A 19177-nucleotide genomic window follows, 5' to 3' on the forward strand; every position below is an offset into this window, starting at 1 on the left:
TGTCTTCTTTCTGGTAAAAGAGTTGCTACTCATCCAGTCCAGCCAGTGCCTCACCTAGGCTCCTTCCACGGTAAAAGGCCACAAAACAGGTTCAGGGCTAGACCTGTGCATCAGTCAGATCCAGTTGGGAGACAGAAGCCACACTAGGTACTCGAACAGAGAGCCTTCAAAATAAAGAGCCGTTAACCAGGTAGAAAGTTATTAACCAGGCAACTGGAAGGGTAACAGAGAACTCAGGGTATCACGGAGGAAACAGTGGTAGGAAGTAGCCACATCCCCTCGGGTGAGGTTGGAATGACTGCCTCTCAAAGCTGGACCTCAGAGCTCAGAGGAGGGGCTGGGGCCGGGATCCAGACCTCTTAGGAGGTACCACTGAGCTGGGCTGGAAGCTCTGAGCTCAGAGGAGGGACCCGTGGAAGGACCAGAGGTATCTCTAAGGAGAAAGCTCCTCCTGCTAGGGCACGTACCTCTCAGGGAACGTGAAGAAGTTGAGTCTCCAGTATTGGAAGAATCACAAACTGGATTCAGCCGCTACTATAGGAATGAACTGGTGCTGCAGAGGGGAAGAGGCATTGCTGGGGTGACGCAGGAACAGGAAGCACACAGGAAGGAGCGTGTCCCCTCTTCCTCCACCCCCTTTCCAGTCTCTCGAAGGCAGAGCCAGGAGTGCTGCAGAAATGTGGCTTGCCCAGCCCAGCCTGCCCCAGCTTACGAAACACTACAGTAGTCTGGGGTTGGGGCTGAGTGACAATAGCTTCATAACGTCTGTCCCCCTACAAAAGCACTCATAGTCGAAGAGTGACCTTCCTCAACATCACAGGAGGTTTAAGCAGAATCATTTCAGTGCAATGTACAACTGCAGTTTGCAGAAACTAGACAAGTTCCCATTTGCATAAATAGAGATAAAGAAAACCATTGTGCCTTAGCAGTCCATTATCCAAATACCAATTCTGCGCTTTCCACCTCAGTTTCAGAGACATTAGGGAGAGGAATGTCGCAGGCTCTGGAAGATCAGGGACCCTTGCTTATAATACCTTTGCCCTCTTTATGGCCCAAATAGGAGGCAGTGCGACACTTTCAGGAAAAATGAGTATAAACATAGCTAGGTGGGTATTTGCGGGAGAGACTGTGTAAAACCCATTAAGAAGTGTTTGGAGGGGAGGGGGCGATCTTGTTTTGCTTTTTCACATTCATTGCAATTGCAATTGTTTTAAATTTGGCCATTTGTCAGTTGAACCTAAATTCAACTAAGGTTATAGGGAAAACAGTCCAGCAGAGAATAGAACAACAGCAAACGTCGTCCGCCAGACCACGTGGCAGTGACCAAGGGTCCCTGGGGGTGTTCACATGTTTACAGGGGTTGCTGTCCCCATCAGTTCAGCTGGGGCTGGCAGGAGGGCCAGAAAGTCATTAGCACCCCTTGAAGACCTGTTTCCTACCCTGCTTTGTGTGACAGGTTTTCTGTGTGAGTCTAAGCAACTTCTCCTTAAGTGAAAATATTTGTCTTTCAGGGATTTTTTTTTCCTCCACTGAGTGGCAAAGGCCATGTTTGTTTGTCTTAACTCTGAAACTGTTATTGACATAGATGAAGTGTTACTTTTATTAGCTGATCATTACACAGCTTGTATTTGCTGGGTTCCTTTGCATATAATTATGATGTGTAATCTCCTTGTAAGAGTATCTGTCAATAGCATAATTGACTTTACAGTGTTGACTTTTTACTCAATAACCTCAGGGATCGGCCCATCCTTAGACATCGGAAACCTGCTTATTTTTAAATTTGCTTGGGCAGAGAGTCCTCAAGACACATTTTCCTCAAAATAACTGCTCCCACGTCTCATAGTTTTATGCCCGTGTCTTCTGCTGCTTCTCCAGTGAAATTTCTTGCAGAGAATACACTGAATGGGACAAACAATTCTAGTCCAAGAAGAACTGTTTCTGGAACTCTTGGGAAATGGGAGCATAAGACTTCTTACATTCATAGAATTATGGGCTGCTTCCCAGGTACAGGCCGTAGCACTCTCCTGGGTCTGAGCCACCTTGTTTTCGACTCTTAAGGCTTTTTGACCCCAAGTGACCTCTCAGGGGCAGAGAAAAATTAAATGTCCAGGGCTTGCCAGAGGATTGAGAGAGAACTGGTGGAAGGGCCATCCTTCGTATGTCAAGAGAGCCCAGAAATTGCATGCATGAACTTGGGAACCAAGTTTCCTGGGTCCATAGCCTGCAGCTGTGTGACCTTGGGCCAGGTGTACCTGGGCTTCTCACGAGAAAACCAGCACCTGCCTCATGAGTTATTAGGATTAACACACAGTTACATGCCTGGCGCACAGTAAACATTATACAGGTGTTCAATAAATAAATAATTAGAAAAACAAACAACCCTATTCATAAATGGGAAAGGACTTGAACAGACTTATGTCCAAAGAAGATACACAGGTAATCAATAAGCACACAGAAAAATGCTCAGCATCACTAATCATTAGGGAAATGCACATCAAAACTACAGTGAGATACCACTTAACGCCCTTTAGGATGGCACTGTCAAGAAAACAGGAAATAACAAGTGTTGCCAAGGGTGTGGAAAAATTGGAACCCTTGAGCACTGTTGGTAGGGTTGTAAAATGGTGAAGCCACTGTGGAAAACAGGATGGCAGTCCTCCAAAAATTAAAAATAGTAACTAACATATGATCCATCAATTTCACTCCTGGAATACCCAAAAGAATTGAAAGCAGGTTCGCAAAGAGATATTTGTACATCCATGTTCATAGCAGCATTATTCACACAGTAGCTAAAACGTGTAAGCAACTCAAGAGTCCATCAGCAGATGAACAAACAAGCAACATGTGGTATATATACACACAATAGAATATTCAACCTTAAGATGGAAGGAAGTTCTGATACATGCTACCATATGGATGAACCTTGAGGACATTTATGTTGAGTGAAATAAGACACTCACAAAGACAAATACTGTATGATTCCACTTATATGAGGTACCTAGAGTAGTCCGATTCATAGAGAGAGAACGTAGAATGGTAGTTGCCAGTAACTATGGAGAGAGGGAATGGGGAGGTAAATTGTTTAATGGGGACAGAGTTACAATTTTACAAGATGAAGGGTTCTGGAGATGAATGGTGGGGATGCCTGCACAATGTTATGAATGTATTTAATGCCACTGAACTGTATGCTTCAAAAGGGTTAAGATGGTAAGGTTTTTTTGTGTTTGTATTTTATCACAAACTTTTAAAGAGGAAAATAAATGAAATGAGTAATGGGGAGAGCCTTATGGATTCATCCAACCTGCCCTCCACAGACCTTCCCAGGCCCCCTTTCTGGGTACCTGAAGCTCAGTCCCAACCACCAGAAAAGGCTTTAGATTGGGCTTCTGTGCCACCTTGAGGACAGTGCACATTTGTGGCAAAGCCATGGCTTTGAGGAGTCATGACAGTAGTCTAAACCATAGCCTGTTGTAAAATTATAAGGAAGCTCCATTTGATCACCACCTAAGGGCTGCTTAATTTTATTTGGATCTCTAAGAACCTCAAGTGAAAACTGTACTTCCCGTGGAACAGGAAGCAAGTCAGAAATTAATGGTTCTATACATACAAAAGATTAATACGTAAGGTCCTGTCCATATAGAGTCACCAGGAAAACCTGCGTATCAGCTTTAGATCTACTCCTTGTCATTCTCTTTGTCTTTCCCTTGGAGAAGGTGTTTGTCCCAGGACTTTAGGAAGCCTGCAACCTTCAGTTTTAAGATAGGGTGGGGACCAGTTATACAACTGGAGGGAAAGTTTGCCACTGATCTCTTTCTTTTGTATTGTATTTTGTTTTGTTTTTTAAAAGCCAAGTACCTGTCAGATTTTATCTTCTGAAACCATGGTCTTTGAAGGCAATTCTAAAACTCAGTATGAGGTTATGCTTAGTGGTGGGAAGGAGAGGAGGAAATATTACTAAAGGGAGCGGTTAAAGGGAAAAGGAAAAAACAGTACCAGGAGGACAAAGGATGCACAAGAGTTCCTGCTCGGTTGCCGGCTCGGCTTTTTGTCTTGACTTCTGTCTCTTCTGGTCCAGAAATCTAAACAATGACCAGCAAGTTCCCTGTGTAAAATTTGATCAGCGTTCTGGAGCTGCTCCTCGTGTTTCAAATCAATGTCATTGGTTTGAAAGCCCAGGCGGCTTTTCCTATTGTATCTAAAAATCCTCTGCTCTCCCGGTATGCAGAACTGTGCCAAATGCAAAACGGTTCATAGAGGAGAGTTTTAGGATCACTCCTGTTGTGTTCTGCGATCTAGTACAGAGAGGGAGTCACATTTACCTCAGTCTTTTAAGGGGACGATTTGCAGCTCATGGGAGAAAATTGTGCTTCTTCCTGCCCCCGCCCTGGAGGTGACCACTGAGACAGAAGTCCTGGAGTTGTTGAACCCATATGCTTCCTGGCAAGGGCTACCCAGCTGGAGCAAGCATCAGAGGCCCCTGCACCCGCTATCTGAAAGATAACCATAATCCCAAATTTTGTATTTACTATTCCTAGGTTTCTAACAGTATTTTTGATATCTGTAAATACTGTATTTAGTTTTGCTTGGTTTTGAGTTTTATATAACTAGAATGATACTATATGTCTTCTTTCCCACTTGCTCTTTTTATTCATTATTAAGTTTATTTGGTTTGCTGCATATAGTTGTAACTGATGGTGATTTTCATGGCTGTATAATATTCCACTCTGTGGCTATACCACAATTTTTTTTAAGACATTTGAATTGTTTATAGTTCTTTGCTGTTACAAGCAAAGCCACTATGGAAATTCCTATACGTGGCTCCAGTTTCATTTAAGATGCATGTCCAGGTGTGGGAATTGTTGGTTTGTAAGGTATGAACATGCTCAGCTTTACCAGGTGATGACAAATTGTTTTCTAAAGTGCTTGTATCCATTTACACTCCTAGCAGCAGAGTATGATACTTCCCATTCCTCTTCATCTTCACAGACATTCGGAATTGTCATACTTTGCAATTTCAACCAATCTAGTGAATATGTGACAGTATCTCATTGCATTTTAATTTCCATTTCCCTTCTTGCTAAAGATATTGCACAGTTCTTCATATATTTAATTGGCTGCTTGAATGTGCTCTTTGATGGATTGCCTGCTCAACATTTTTATTCATTTTTCTATCAGGTTGTTTCTCTTTTTCTTATCTTTGTAGGAGTTCTTTGTATATTCTGGATATTAATCCTTTATTGACTATATGTGTTACTAATAACTTTTCTAAGTTTGTGGATGGTCATTTCACGGTCCATAATAATGTCTTTTGATGAATAGAAGCTCTTAATTTTCATGCTTAGTAATCATTTTGTAATGAAATCTAATGTCTTTAAAAAGCCCCTATTCCAAGATCGTATGGTCTTCTATGGTTTTTTTCTAAAAGATTTAAAAGGTTTTTCCTACTCATTTAAATCTATAATCCATGTGGAGTTAATTATTTGTATATTGATTTTTTCCAGCAACCTTGCTAAATAAAATAAACCGCCTTAGTAACTTTAATAATTTATCTGTAGATTCTTCTATGTATAAAATTATATCTTATATAAATAATGGTGTGGATTTTTCTAATTCTTATATCTTTTATTTTTCCTGTCCTATTGCAGTTAGACCCTCTGAGTAAAAGTAATGGTAATAGACATCTTTATATTGTGTCTTATTTTAAAGGGAGCTATGTTATTGAACAATTGATAGAATGTTTGTTATAGGTTTTTTTAGGAAATATACTTTATCATAACAAAAAAAATTCCTTCTATTTTTGGCTTGCTATGATACTTTATCATAAATGGTTGTTGAATTTCATCAACGAAATGTTTACATCATTTAAGTTAACTATAAATTTTTTCTCTCATTGGTTTTTTTGGTTTTTTTGCGGTACATGGGCCTGTCACTGCTGTGGCCTCTCCCGTTGCGGAGCACAGGCTCCGGACGCGCAGACTCAGCGGCCATGGCTCACGGGCCCAGCCGCTCCGCGGCATGTGGGATCTTCCCAGACTGGGGCACGAACCTGTGTCCGCTGCATCGGCAGGCGGACTCTCAACCACTGCGCCACCAGGGAAGTCGATCAACCCTCTCATTGTTTTTTACTTGGTGAATTACATTATAAATTCCCAATTTTGAGTAAAATCTGCATTTCTGATATGCTTATGATACATTATATTTTTTACATATTGCTAGTGTTGGTAGGCTAACATCTTAGGTGTGAATTTTGCATATTTGTCCATGTCCATGTTTCTCTAGTGCTATTTTTATCTAGTTTTCGTGTCAGGATTACATTATTCTCATATAATGAGTTAAAGAGTATTCGCTATTAGATTCTCTGAGATTAGGTAAGATTGGAATTATCTATTGCTTAATGTTTGATGGAACTTACTTGCAAAACACTGTGGAGCTGGTGTTTTCTTTGTGGGGTGATTTTTTTTTTTTTTTTTTTTTTTTTGCGGTACGCGCGCCTCTCACTGCTGTGGCCTCTCCCGTTGCGGAGCACAGGCTCCGGACGCGCAGGCTCAGCGGCCATGGCTCACGGGCCCAGCCGCTTCGCGGCATGTGGGATCTTCCCGGGCCGGGGCATGAACCCGTGTCCCCTGCATGGGCAGGCGGACTCTCAACCACTGCGCCACCAGGGAAGCCCCTGTGGGGTGATTTTTAACTATTGATTTAATTTCTTTAATGATTATAGTATATTTTATTTCTTTTAAAATTCATTTTGGTAACTGTAGGGATTTGTCCATTTCACCTGTTTTCAAATATGTTGGCATAAGGTTGTATCTATTCTCTATTTCATTGATTTCTGCTACTTTATAATTTCCTTTCTTTCTTTGAGCTTATTCTTTTTTGTTGTTTGGTCTGGATTGGATACTTTTATTTTAAACTTTTCTTCTTTTTATATAAAAGTTTAAGGTTATAATTTCCTTCAAACTACTGCTTAGTTGCATCTGTAAGTTTTGATACCTTTTATTTTTATTATTGTTACAGGTTCAAAGTATTTTCTAATTTCCATTTTGATTCCTTCTTTGACCCATACATGTTTTTAGAAGTGTGTCTTTAAATTTTCAAACCTAGGAGGAGATGGTTATTTCTTATTTTTGCTTTTAGTTACCTCTTCAACATTGATTATTAATTATAATACATTGTGGTCAGAGAATTGACCTGTAAGATACTGCTTTTTTGATATTTGTGGAGACTTGCTATGTGGTCTAGTAGTGTATATCAGTTTTTATAAATATTTTGTGTGTGCTTCAAAATAATATACCTTCTCCATTATGAGCACATGTTCTGTGTATGTCCATTAGATCAAATCTACCTATTAACCATGTCTGTGTGTGTTTTGGGAGGGGGCTGGTGGAGGGAAGGAAGGAGGGAGGGAAGGAGATGTGGGTTTGATCATTTCTCCTTATAGCTCTTCCAATTTGGAGTGTATTTTGAAGCTATCTTATTGGAGGTCTCCATGTTTAGAACAGTTATATCTTCCTGGTGAATTGAACCTTTATGAATGTTTAATGACTCTCTTTATCTGTAATAATGATTTTTGCCTTAAAAATCTATCTTATCTGGCTTTAATGTAGCTACACCAGCATGGCACGATGTTTTTCCTCCTTTTACTTTTAACCTTTCTTAATCCTTATGTTTTTGGTTCATCTCTTATAAGCAGCATATGGCTTTTTAAAAAGTCTGTGTTAATGATCTTTCCCTTTTAATGAAGATTTTTAGCCCATTTTAAATGACATATTTTGATTTATTTCTACCATCTTAGTTTGCATTTGTTTGTCCCCCCTTTTCCAGATTCCTTTCTAACATTGTTTTAAATTGATCCCGATTCTTCCACTCCTCATTCCTTTTACCCCTCTTCTGATGGTTTAGAAATTATATATATTTTTCTCTTCTTTTAGTGTTGATCCTTGAACTTTTAACATGAATATTTTAAAATGTGTAGAGTTAATCAGTATCTTTAACCTCCTGATCAATACAAGGCCCCTGGAATGCTTTAACTTCTGTTCTCTCCACCTCCCAAATGATATGCTACATTTGTCGAGGACTTTAGTTCTATTTCAGTTTCTCGTTTGTTTGTTTTTTTTAAGTCAGTTGTTATTATAGTCAGCCCTCCGTATCCACAGATTCTGTATCCATAGATTCAATCAAAATATTCGGGGGAAAAAAAGAATTCCAGAAAGTTCCAAAAATGAAAATTTGTTTGCCCTGTGTACCAGCAACTATTTACATCGCACTTACATTGAATTAGGCATTCAGTAATCTAGAGATGATTTACAGTATATGGGAGGATGTGCGTAGGTTATAAGCAAATACTATACCATTTTATATAAGGGACTTGAGCGTTTGCAGATTTGGGTACCTGTGGGGGCCCTGGAACCAAAACCCCACAGACACCAAGGGACAACTCTATTGTATTGTCTGGTCAATACCTGAATACATTTTCTTTGCTTATCATTTTTTTTCTTGCATCTGAGACCTTTCTTCTTGTTTTTATTTTTCATTTTTATTTTACAGTGGAGTACAGTAGATTTACAATGTTGTTAGTTTCAGGTGTACAGCAAAGTGATTCAGTTATACATACACATATATCTATTGTTTTTCAGATTCTTTCCCCATGTAGGTTATTACAGAGTACTGAGTAAAGTTCCCTATGCTATATAGCAGGTCCTTGTTGATTATCTATTTTATATATAGTAGTGTGTATATGTTAATCCCAGCCTCCTAATTTATCTCTCCCCTCCACCTTTCCTCTTTTGTAACCATAAGTTTGTTTTCTAAGTCAGACCTTTCTTTTTGGATCATTTTCTTTTTTTTCCTGAAAAATATTCTTAAGAAGTTCCTATAGATGAGTATCTGCTTTTAATTAAAGTCTTAAATTTTTGTCTGAAAATATATTTATTTTGCCTTCATTCTTAGACAATAGTATTGTAGTTTGAGAGTTATTTTTTTTCTCTTTCACTTTGAGAATATTGTTCCACTTTCATCTATGTCACTGGTTTTATCTTAATTGCTACTTCTCCTTAGGTAATGTGTTTCCTTTCTACTCCTTTTTTTTTTTCTTTGTATTGTCTGTGATGACTATGATGTATCTAGATATGCATTTCTTTTTATTTATCCTCCATGGGACTTGTTGGCTTTCTGAATCTGAAGATTGGTAACTTTCATCAAAACTAGAAAATTCTCAGCCATTTTCTATTCTGGGATTGGATCGTCCCCATTTTTCCTTTCTCCCTGGAACTCCAGTTAGAATTATATTGGATCTTCTTACTGTCTGCCGTATTACCCAATCTCTCTTCCATATTTTCAATCTCTTCATCTCTCTCTGCTGCATTTTCTATCATATCTTTAGCTCCATCTTTCAATTCACCAATTTTTTTTTTACTTTTTTTGTTTTATAACTCAATTACATTGAGTTTTTTAATTTCAGGGATTATATTTTTTCAGCTCTAGAAATTCTATTTGATGCATTCCAAAACCTGTCTGCTTGGTTTTAATAATCCAGTCTTTCTTTCTAATATTTGTCAATTCCTTCTTTTATTTTTTTATACATAGTTTACATTCTGTGCCTAATTATTGCAATATTTTCAGACTTTGCAGTTCAGATTCTATAGGATGTTTTTTCTGTTGTCTCTTTATGTTGACATATTTCTTTTGTGTTTAATGATTTTTTTTTTTTAATTGTGAACATATGTTCCTTAAAATCTTATCTGTGGGAATTCTTTGTGGCCTGGGTTTAAAGTATGTTCTTCCAAAAAGGGTTTGTATTTTCTTCTAGTAGGCACAGTTGGGCACTTGAAACTAAATTTAGCTTAAGGTCTTTTGGTCCACACAGTAGAATTCTGGCCTCATACCCGCAAGACTTCAGGCTTGTGGTTAAAAATTCTCAAGGGAGGCTTTTCTTGTCTCCAGTTCCATCTGGAGCTGAGGTCAAGGCTGGCTTTTATCCCCATTGTCTGCCTGTGAGGGGCAGTTATTTTTCCCTAGGATCTCATTGAAGGCGTCATCATTCAAGGGTCCTAGCTTTTTATGTGGCATTTTTACATTTATACGTTCCTAGTGGCCTTTTTGGTGATTTTAGGTTATGAGCTTCTACTTGAATGTTTGATTAAACTTGATGTACAGGAATCCTGATGGCCTCAATGTGGCTTGCTTTCTTCAAGAGAGCATTTGCTTTTAAAATTTCTGCTGGTCGCCTGGGGACCAATGCATCCAAGGCCACTTTAACCCCCTCAAGGGGCCACAGAAACCCGGGAGTTGCCAGAATCAATCCTCCTGCCGCTCCCTCCCCCTAAGATTGGGCTCTTGTCCCAGGGCTAGAGGAGGCATTTGCTTCATGAAAACCCTGCCTTTCTTGGTTGCCTACTGCTCACGTTTCAGATTCTGTCCCGTTTTTTTTTAGATTTTCGTCTGTGTGTGTGTGAAGTTCTTTTGGTACATGTGCATTGATGTAGAGCTTTAAGAGTACCCTTATTTTCCAGGGAACCCAACAATGACTCAGAAATATGTTGCTGCCCTTTATCCAGTATCTTTTGTATGATAGTTGGAAGAATGCCTTCTAAATATCTCCTCTGCCAGCTGGCTGGAAATGGAAGCTTCAGGTCATCTCTTGTCCTCTGTGTCTTTCTACCTACAGTCGGTTTTGGACAGAAGCGCCGCACTTCGAGTGCTGCTTCTGTAATCCCATTAATTGCACCTTCTTTTCACAGTTGGCAAAAGACCAGTATTCTCAAGTAAATCCCTAAGGAGGACAACTTCACCCTCAATGCTAGCTAGGTTTAAAACCACCAGCTCCAGAGAGAGAACCCTAGTACACAAGTGAAAGGTGGAGACAACACTGATGAGATCAATACTGATGATACGATAATGGAACAAATCATGAACCCATAAAAAAAACCAGCAAAATGTCCATGTCTGATCAGAAGCTATACCTTAACTTGTTAGTTGCAAGCATTGCTCATTGTCGGCCTGAACTAATGTGATTTCTCACCTTTTATGTTCAGTATTTCCTGCCCACCCCCCACCCCCCGCCAATTTGACAAGAGAATGAATACCAGGTTTTTATTTGAGATGAATAACACACGGTTCTGTGTCATCCTAGTAGAATCAGGTGGCTTTAATTTATGCTCACATGAGTGTTGTGAGTACTGTTACATAGAAACTCAGCTGAAACTGAAAAATGGCAGGCATTTCAGATGTATCGAGTGTTCATTTTAATGAATGATTTTTAAGGAGGTGGTTAGAAATCCCCCTTCCAACATGTCCAGGTTGCCTGGTTTCTTCTTTTAAAGTAGTTGGTTCCCCGGAATGACAGCCCCTGCAGCAGGAGGTCTCTGACACCAAGTCAGTGCAGCCAGCATGTCCCACCATGAAAAACATTGCATCGAGTGATTAATAATTGAAGGAGCTTGTCTCTTCCTGCTGAGCTTGTGTGTAATTTATGGATCAGGAGCCCATGCTAAAATCTCAGGGAAAGCTAATTGTATCAATATCAAGTGTGAGAGAGATGTATTTATATTGTAATTCTGACTCCGTGAAGTTACGTCTGTGTACCTGTTTTCACCCAGAAATATTGTCAAATGGTAAGTTGTTTCCTGTCTTCATCACAGTAAGCTTGCTTCCTGGGGGGGACGGAGACATTTCAGTTTCCTGCCTGAGCCGTCTTTGAGATCTAGCAGGGCCACCTCGGATGAGTCACGGGGCTCCCTGAGTTTATTCTATTTGTCTGTCTGTGAAGTGGTTGTGTGGGGCCAGCGCTGCAACGTGTGGGTTGTGGAATCCCTGTTGACGTGCAGTGTGTTTCCAGGAGGAACCAGAGACCCTGCACTGCACAGCCTTGAATTCATGAGCTAGGGAGGTGATTTGCTTCTCTCTTATCCTTCACTTCTATGATGCCTTTAAGAAGAAGGTCTCAGTGTGATTCTGGTGTGTCTTGAGTGCTTCTCTCATGCTTGCTTATATCCTTGTTTTTTTTTTTTTAAGTATAGTTGATTCACAATGTTGTGTTAATTACTGCTGTACAGCAACGTGATTCGGTTATACTCATATATACATATTTTTAAATATTCTTTTCCATTATGGTTTATGCTTGCTTATATCCTTGAAAGAGAAAGAGAGAAAAAGAAGTTCTCAGGCTCAGAAGTTCCCTCTTATGACAGCATGGCACTGAAATGTACCGTTGCTTTCATTCTGGCGTATTTCTCCCACTCCTCTACCCTGCACCCCAAACGTTTTACTTAAAAATATGTTTCACCTGTGGAAAAAAAAGAAAGAGAAGCACAATGAACACCATATATACCTTTCACCCAGATTCACTAAGAATTAGATTTTTGCAACACTTGCCTTTTTCTTACTCTTTTGCTCCCGGAATTCTCTCCCTCTCCTCTCCCGCTCCGTCTCCCTCTTCATACGTGCTCAGAGATGTATCAAATTCTGCTTAACTGTGGTAGTGAAGTGAATCATAAGGCCCATGTTGTTAAAAAAAAAAAATAAGGATTCAGAACTGAATTGATTTTCTAAAAGCCAACCATAGCCCAGTCAACTCATCCAAGTATAGCTGGGTTCATTCAGAACGCTTTTAGGTTAGTTCAGTAGACTAATTATTTGGGGATTTCACAAGAGTTAACCGGCAACAGCAGCAATCCTGAGAACCATTGTACGGGACTTTCATTTTCATTCACTTTAATACCTCTTCATAGCTACCTGTACAATTTATGACATTTACCCAGTTTCATGTTTGGTAACACCTCACAGGAATCTTTCCCTGGCCACTTTTGTGCATCCAGGACACAGCCAAAAAACAGGAAGTCTGCAGAAAACGTATCGCAGAGACCGTACCCCAAAGCACAGGGGCTGTCTGTACAGGCAAGCCCGTGAGGAACTTCTGTCTCCGAGCCTCTTCCCTCTTACTTTTTGCTGCATTCCCATCAGCCTGCTGACCTGGCCTAGAAGGAAAATGGGACTGCTTGGGGCAGCAGAGAGAGCTCTGGGCAGGCAGACAGCAAGAGAGGGGCCCGTGTCAGAATTCTCAGGCACCCCTAAGAGCCGTCTTCTGTGCTTGGAACTTTTCATTTTATCGTCACATAGCCCCATAAGGCAGATGAGGAGCCCGTAGAAGGTCTCACTAATAAACAGTGTTGGGATGTGAACCCCAAAGTCTGTCTGTCTTGAAAGGCAGGCTGTTTCTATAAGGACTTTGGGGAGGGGGTGTCGATCTGGGATCACAGAGTGCAAGACGGCTGCTGGGACCCTTCCGGAGCCTGCTAGGACTTTATCATACAGATGCACACACTGTATTGTCATGGTTTATCGTGATGGTCTTAAGGCATCTGGCAAGGATGGAATTTTGATAACGGCCCTCATGAATTTTGCTGGTGCACATTATGGGGGCGGGGGGTTCCTCACCACCAGCTTAAATTTTTTTTTTTTGGTCAGAAAATCTAAAATTGAACATTGGGCTCTTTATTTTTTTTAATTTATTTATTTTTTAATTTTTCATCTTTATTGGAGTATAATTGCTTTACAATGGTGTGTTAGTTTCTGCTTTATAACGAAGTGAATCAGTTACACATATACCTGTGTTCCCATATCTCTTCCCTCTTGCATCTCCCTCCGTCCCACCCTCCCTATCCCACCCCTCTAGGGGGTCACAAAGCACCCAGCTGATCTTCCTGTGCTATGCGGCTGCTTCCCACTAGCTATCTGCCTTACGTTTGGTAGTGTATATATGTCCATGCCTCTCTCTCGCTTTGTCACAGCTTACCCTTCCCCCTCCCCGTATCCTCAAGTTCCACCAGCTTAAATTTAACGGAGCACCAGCAGGAAGGAGATGCCTGCTACACCGTTTACACCAAGGACTCTCCTCGCCTCTTCCTTTCTCTTTGGCCTGCTACAGGATCTCCCTGAGCCTCGAGGCCCACAGGGGTGGCAGGAGAGAAAGGGAAGGGGCTCCAGACTGACTCTCATTGGAGGGCCCACCCCATAGCCCTTCTGCCGGGGCCGCTTCCTCAGGGAGTGTCTGGGAAGACGTGCTGGTGGAGACCCACAGCCATCTCCCCAGACTTCCTACTCTCTGCCAAACAATCGCATCTGCTCCGACACTTGCTCGGTGTATCTGTTGTGGGTCCACTCCGTGCCTGGCACAGTGCTAGCCCCTGAGGACAGATCAATGACTGGGCCCTGCCTTGTGGTGCTAACTCTTTAACGGGAACCACCGACACTGGACATCACCACACGATCATAGTGATGGTGGGAAGTGCTGTCTATGGAGGGAACGTAGGGTGCTTACAGTAGGCGCTGTGTAGGAAGGAAAAGTGTGCCCATCTTCCCAAGATCTAGAAATATATTACCCGTGGATGAGTCTACGGGAAATGGGGCCAACATGGTACAGTGGAACATTCTCCTCCCTGCCCAAAACCTCCGGCCCTCCCATCCAAGGCCAGATGCCATGTCTTCCACAAACCTCCTTGTGCCCTCCCTCTGCCCCCTCCAGCTGTAAGTAACCCTCCCCACCTGTGTGTCTTCATCTCTGATCACTGCCTCTTATGAACACCTTCTGTGTGCCAGGCACCATCAGAACTACAGCTGCCGTGCAGACGGGATTGGTGCTCATTCCACAGAGTGTATGGCCGAACCAGGAATAAGCATCACCGTCCTTGCCACTATGCCAGGCGCTGGTCCAGGTGCCGGCAGGCGTTCGCCCACATCCTCAGCCCAACAACCCCGTGAAGCAGGGGGCAGGTACTATACCCACTTTGCCAGTAAGGAAGCACAAGGGAGGTCAGTTCACTGCTCAGACATGTGGACACAATAACATGACCAGAGGTGTGATGGGTGCTGTCGGGTCCCGATGGGAATATATAGCAGGTGACCTAGTTGTAGGGAAATCAGAAAAGAGTGAGAGTCGGTCTGATGATGTTACGAAGAGCTCAAGCTTAAGACTTTGGTTCTCATCCCAGCTCTGCTACTCATTAGCTGTGTGGCTTTAAGTAAATTACCAGACATCTCCAGACCTCACTTCCAGCATCCGTAAAATAAGGATGCTAATATAACCACTTTATAGAGTTAAACGCAATCATCTGTGCAGACGCAGCAGGGCGCCTGGCAGGTGGTAAGTTTAGTAGCTGGTAGCTTATTGCTGTCTCGTCTGTGCTCTAACCATGACTTGCTTCTCTGTTCATCTGTGCACATTTTTGTGACAGTCTGGATTTGATTCCACCTCGGATGCCTCCCCCCGGCACCCTCCCTAAGGCCGTGCATTTATATTAGGTGTGCAGTGAATATTTGTGGAATGAATGAATGAGGGAAGGGACGCAGGAGTGAGTAGCTGTCACCACATGGCAGGTATCTCTTTTTCCTGAACATCAGATTTAGTCCTCCAACAAAAGGCTCCTACCAGAGCCGCTTTAGAACAGAGCGGGCTTTTTTCTCTGAAGTACCCAGCCAGCATCGGCCGGTGGTGTCTCCTCCGCGGCGTTGATGGGTATGTGAAACCAAGCACAGCTTGATTTTTATGGTTTAATAGAAGAGATGGCGCTTCCACCGCTGTCACTTCAAAAGAGTGTTGTTTTGATGTCTCAGCTGCACAACTTGAGTGAAAATGTCAGTGACAGGAGATAAGCAGGGAAGACGGAGGTGTCAGGATTTAGGACCCTGTCTTCAAAGCAGACCCACCTGTTGGGGCATCGCCGGATTGGATGTCAAAGCGTCTGCTGTGGCAACTCAGTGGGCTGCTGGGTGTCTCGTCACAGGGGTTTAATCCGTGTCCTCTCTTGTCTCCCGTTCCCCGCCCCTCTCCCCACCGCTGTCCCCGCCCCGCAGGAATGGCCTCACCAGCTGCCGGATGCGGACTGAGAGCGAGCCTTCGTGTGGCTCCCCGGTGGTCAGTGGAGACCCCAAGGAGGATCACAACTACAGCAGTGCCAAGTCCTCCAACGCCAGGAGCACCTCGCCCGCCAGCGACTCCGTCTCCTCCTCCTCGGCCGACGACCACTACGAGTTTGCCACCAAGGGGAGCCAGGAGGGCAGCGAGGGCAGCGAGGGCAGCTTCCAGAGCCACGAGAGCCACAGCGAGACGGAGGAGGATGACAGGAAACGCAGCCCGAAGGAGGCCAAGGATGCTCTGGGGGACAGCGGCTACGCGTCCCAGCACAAGAAGCGCCAGCACCTCGCCAAGGCAAGGAAGGTCCCCAGCGACACGCTGCCCCTCAAAAAGAGACGCACGGAAAAGCCCCCCGAGAGCGATGACGAGGAGATGAAAGAGGCGGCGGGGTCACTGCTGCACTTGGCGGGGATTCGGTCCTGTTTGAATAACATCACCAATCGGACGGCAAAGGGGCAGAAAGAACAAAAGGAAACCACAAAAAATTAAAAACAAGTCACTGATTTGTTTTGAACTTACGGCCATTTGGTTTCAGCATGTCAGGAGATTTCTAATGATTTGTGGCAATATCAGCAATTTATTATTATTTTTTCTTTTTTCTTTTTTTTTTTTTTTGGTTTGGTTTTCTTTCTTTCTTTCTTTCTTTTTTTTTAATTTGCCCCCCTCCTTTGTTTTGGACCCTTAAGAATTTTATGTTTAAAGGAGATTGAAGCCATAGAACTCATATTGACACTCAGCTGTTTTACAAAAGCTTTTCATTATCTGAAGACAAAACCGAAATAGCCAAAATTACCATTGCTTCCTCCAGCTTGTCAGAAACCCGTGGCTGAATCCACAGGGACGGCAACGATAATGCCACGGGGATACACATCCGGCACTTAGAAGGCACGTGTGCAAAGTAACCATCGATCAGGCCCAACCTTTAGGTTTAAAAGGTCAGGATGTGCACCCAGTTGGGTTCGCTGAGTGCATGCCCATAAGGCAACTGAGGAGAAGGAAGGAGCAGACCCAAGCTCGTGGCGCTGGGCATCAAATTGTGCCAGAAAACCCTTGGCATTGCCCCAAGCGTGCGATGCAGGGGTGGGTAGACGGTCACCAGTCCTCTGTGCTTCTTAACTGTGAAGCCTAGTAGCATCTTCCGGGGTGGACCCTGGACCATTCATGTTCAACAGGTATCAGTGACTCATGAGAAGAAACTGGGTCAGTTTTTAGTGATGTTGCTAATCACTGAATTCTGTTCTACATTAAATGAAGAGAAGGTTCCACAAGCCATAAGCCTGAAGGTTGGTCCTGCACACACGCGTGTGCACACACACACAGACACACCACACACACGCACACGAGAGAAAAAGAAAAAAACTGATGCAAAAAACAAGCTATGTCTTCTTAACTGCCCAAGTGAAAATCAAGTTCCAAAAAATTACAGTAGCTGTTAACAAAGGAAATCATGGTACAAATCTTTTTCTGTCTGTCAAAACCATTTGATCCAAGTGAAAACAAAACAAAACAAAAAGCTACAGAACCTGCCATTAGTATTGTGGTGTATTTTTAAAAGATGAAAGGCACATTGATGGACAACTAAAGTAAAACATGGCAAAAAAGAAAGGAAAACAAATTCCTATACTGCCCTCAAAATGGAGTTTGCAATTAATGTCAGTCAAGGTTCATCTTTGCGAAAATCAATGATTTCCACATTCAGCCAGTGTAGCCAGCAGAAATTTCTGATCCACAATGCATGGAATTCCTTTGAAAAAAGAAAAAAAAAGAAAAAAAAATCACAAAAACACAAACTTTTTTTATTCAAAAATAAAGTTCTTGTAAGGTAAACAATGTATTTAGCATGAAGCATGAATTATTTTCATATAAATATAGAAAATAGAGAAAAGGCTATGCCTCTAATTTTTAAGCCCTTAGGCTTAGAGGTTCTTTTGGTTTTCTTCTTTTTTTCCTTTTATTTTCCTTTCCTTTAATTTTTTTCATTGTTTTTTTTCCCCCCTTTTTTCCAATTATTTTGTTTTTGTTTTTTGAAGCAGGTGTTTAAGGTTTAACCTTCTTCAGGGACAAATTCTGACTGTTGGGGAGCTTACTCTGCAATACAAAATCTCTTCATGTTCTGGTAGGGCCTGGATGGTGGAGCTCTGCACTGCCTTGTCTGCACTTCAGCCCCGACCCCCTCTGATTCTCTGTTGAAAAGTGTGTCCTTTCTCTTTGTCTGTACATGTTTACCATGACGCAATAATTTGAGGGCAAACTTAGTAGTGAGTGTGTATGATAGAATCAAGAGAATTATGGGACGCTGACTTGAGAAAACCATGACCATGATTTGGTTTCGAGGAAAAAGGCAGTGAATAATTATGCAAATTCACCAGGAGAAGGGGAAACACACTAATGGGCCTTATTGGATGAGGGTGTGAGTTAGGGTACACGTGAAGGAGGAAGTGCCAGCCCCAGATGTTTTCCCGTGACGCCATCTCATGGTGGGAAGGAGGGGCTGGCCATCTCTACCACCTGGGCACACGAGCCAACCTGGAATGAAGCCCACCTAGATTGTGAGCGCTGAATCTAGACAACCAGATGATGCCACGCAGACCAGAAACTCCTGTTATCTTTGCCTAAAAGAAATGATCTGGGGAGATCCAGAGAACCCTCTAAAAGAATTTGATCTTCCACCCACATGGAAGGGAATTTTAAAACATAAACAAAAATGCCCACTCCCATGGCTCAAGATATGATGGTGAGGGAGAGGGAGGGAACTGGGGTGATCTTGATTTTTAAGATAGGACAGGGTGGGCCATTGTGGAGCCCATCTGCCAGCACCAGGGCACTGTCAGAAGCTCCATCAGCCAGGACGGTGAGAATTAACTGGTGCATTGTATTCCTCTGGGTTGCTGCTGAGAGAACCTGAGGGGAAAAAAAAATAGATCTACGCCCCTACACAGGTCAGATTCATTACCTGAACCTGAAAACTTCCAGCATACTTGTTCAGGGTGTAGATGGGAATAAGGATGTCTTTTTGAAGTGCTCTGTTCCCTCTGTCTCCCCACACATCTGACACCCCAAAAGCCATCCACAGCTGTGGAACCTGGGCGACACTTTCTGTGTTGTCACCTGACTGAGCCCACCTCAGTCCCCCACCCTCACCCCACCCCCAAGGTCAAATTCAGACTTCCCTTCTGAAAGACAGAGGTAAACATCCAGGACTGTTTCTGGCAGGGGATTTCTTCCAATTCAAACCCCACCGTGGGCTGTCTCCCCTCATTTCCTTTTTCT

At 42.6% G+C, this 19177-nt stretch overlaps 1 protein-coding gene across 9 annotated transcripts in view; it reads left to right on the forward strand.

Moving 5' to 3' along the window:
- The window catches only part of FOXN3 (forkhead box N3), a 400969-nt gene extending 382624 nt beyond the window's left edge, over positions 1–18345 (forward strand). For 7 of the 9 annotated variants that reach the window (XM_082851618.1, XM_082851619.1, XM_082851620.1 and 4 more), the window contains 2 exons: positions 14593–14766; positions 15847–18345. In XM_082851618.1, the coding sequence (XP_082707744.1) occupies positions 14593–14766; positions 15847–16396 (724 nt within the window). In that variant the 3' untranslated portion in view covers positions 16397–18345. The remainder of the gene's footprint in view (positions 1–14592; positions 14767–15846) is intronic. The other 2 variants (XM_082851624.1, XM_082851625.1) reach the window with 1 other exon arrangement.
- Positions 18346–19177: the final 832 nt, after the last annotated feature.

Source organism: Leucopleurus acutus (genome assembly GCF_964270905.1).
Source record: "Leucopleurus acutus genome assembly, chromosome: 1".
NCBI lineage: Eukaryota > Metazoa > Chordata > Mammalia > Artiodactyla > Delphinidae > Leucopleurus > Leucopleurus acutus.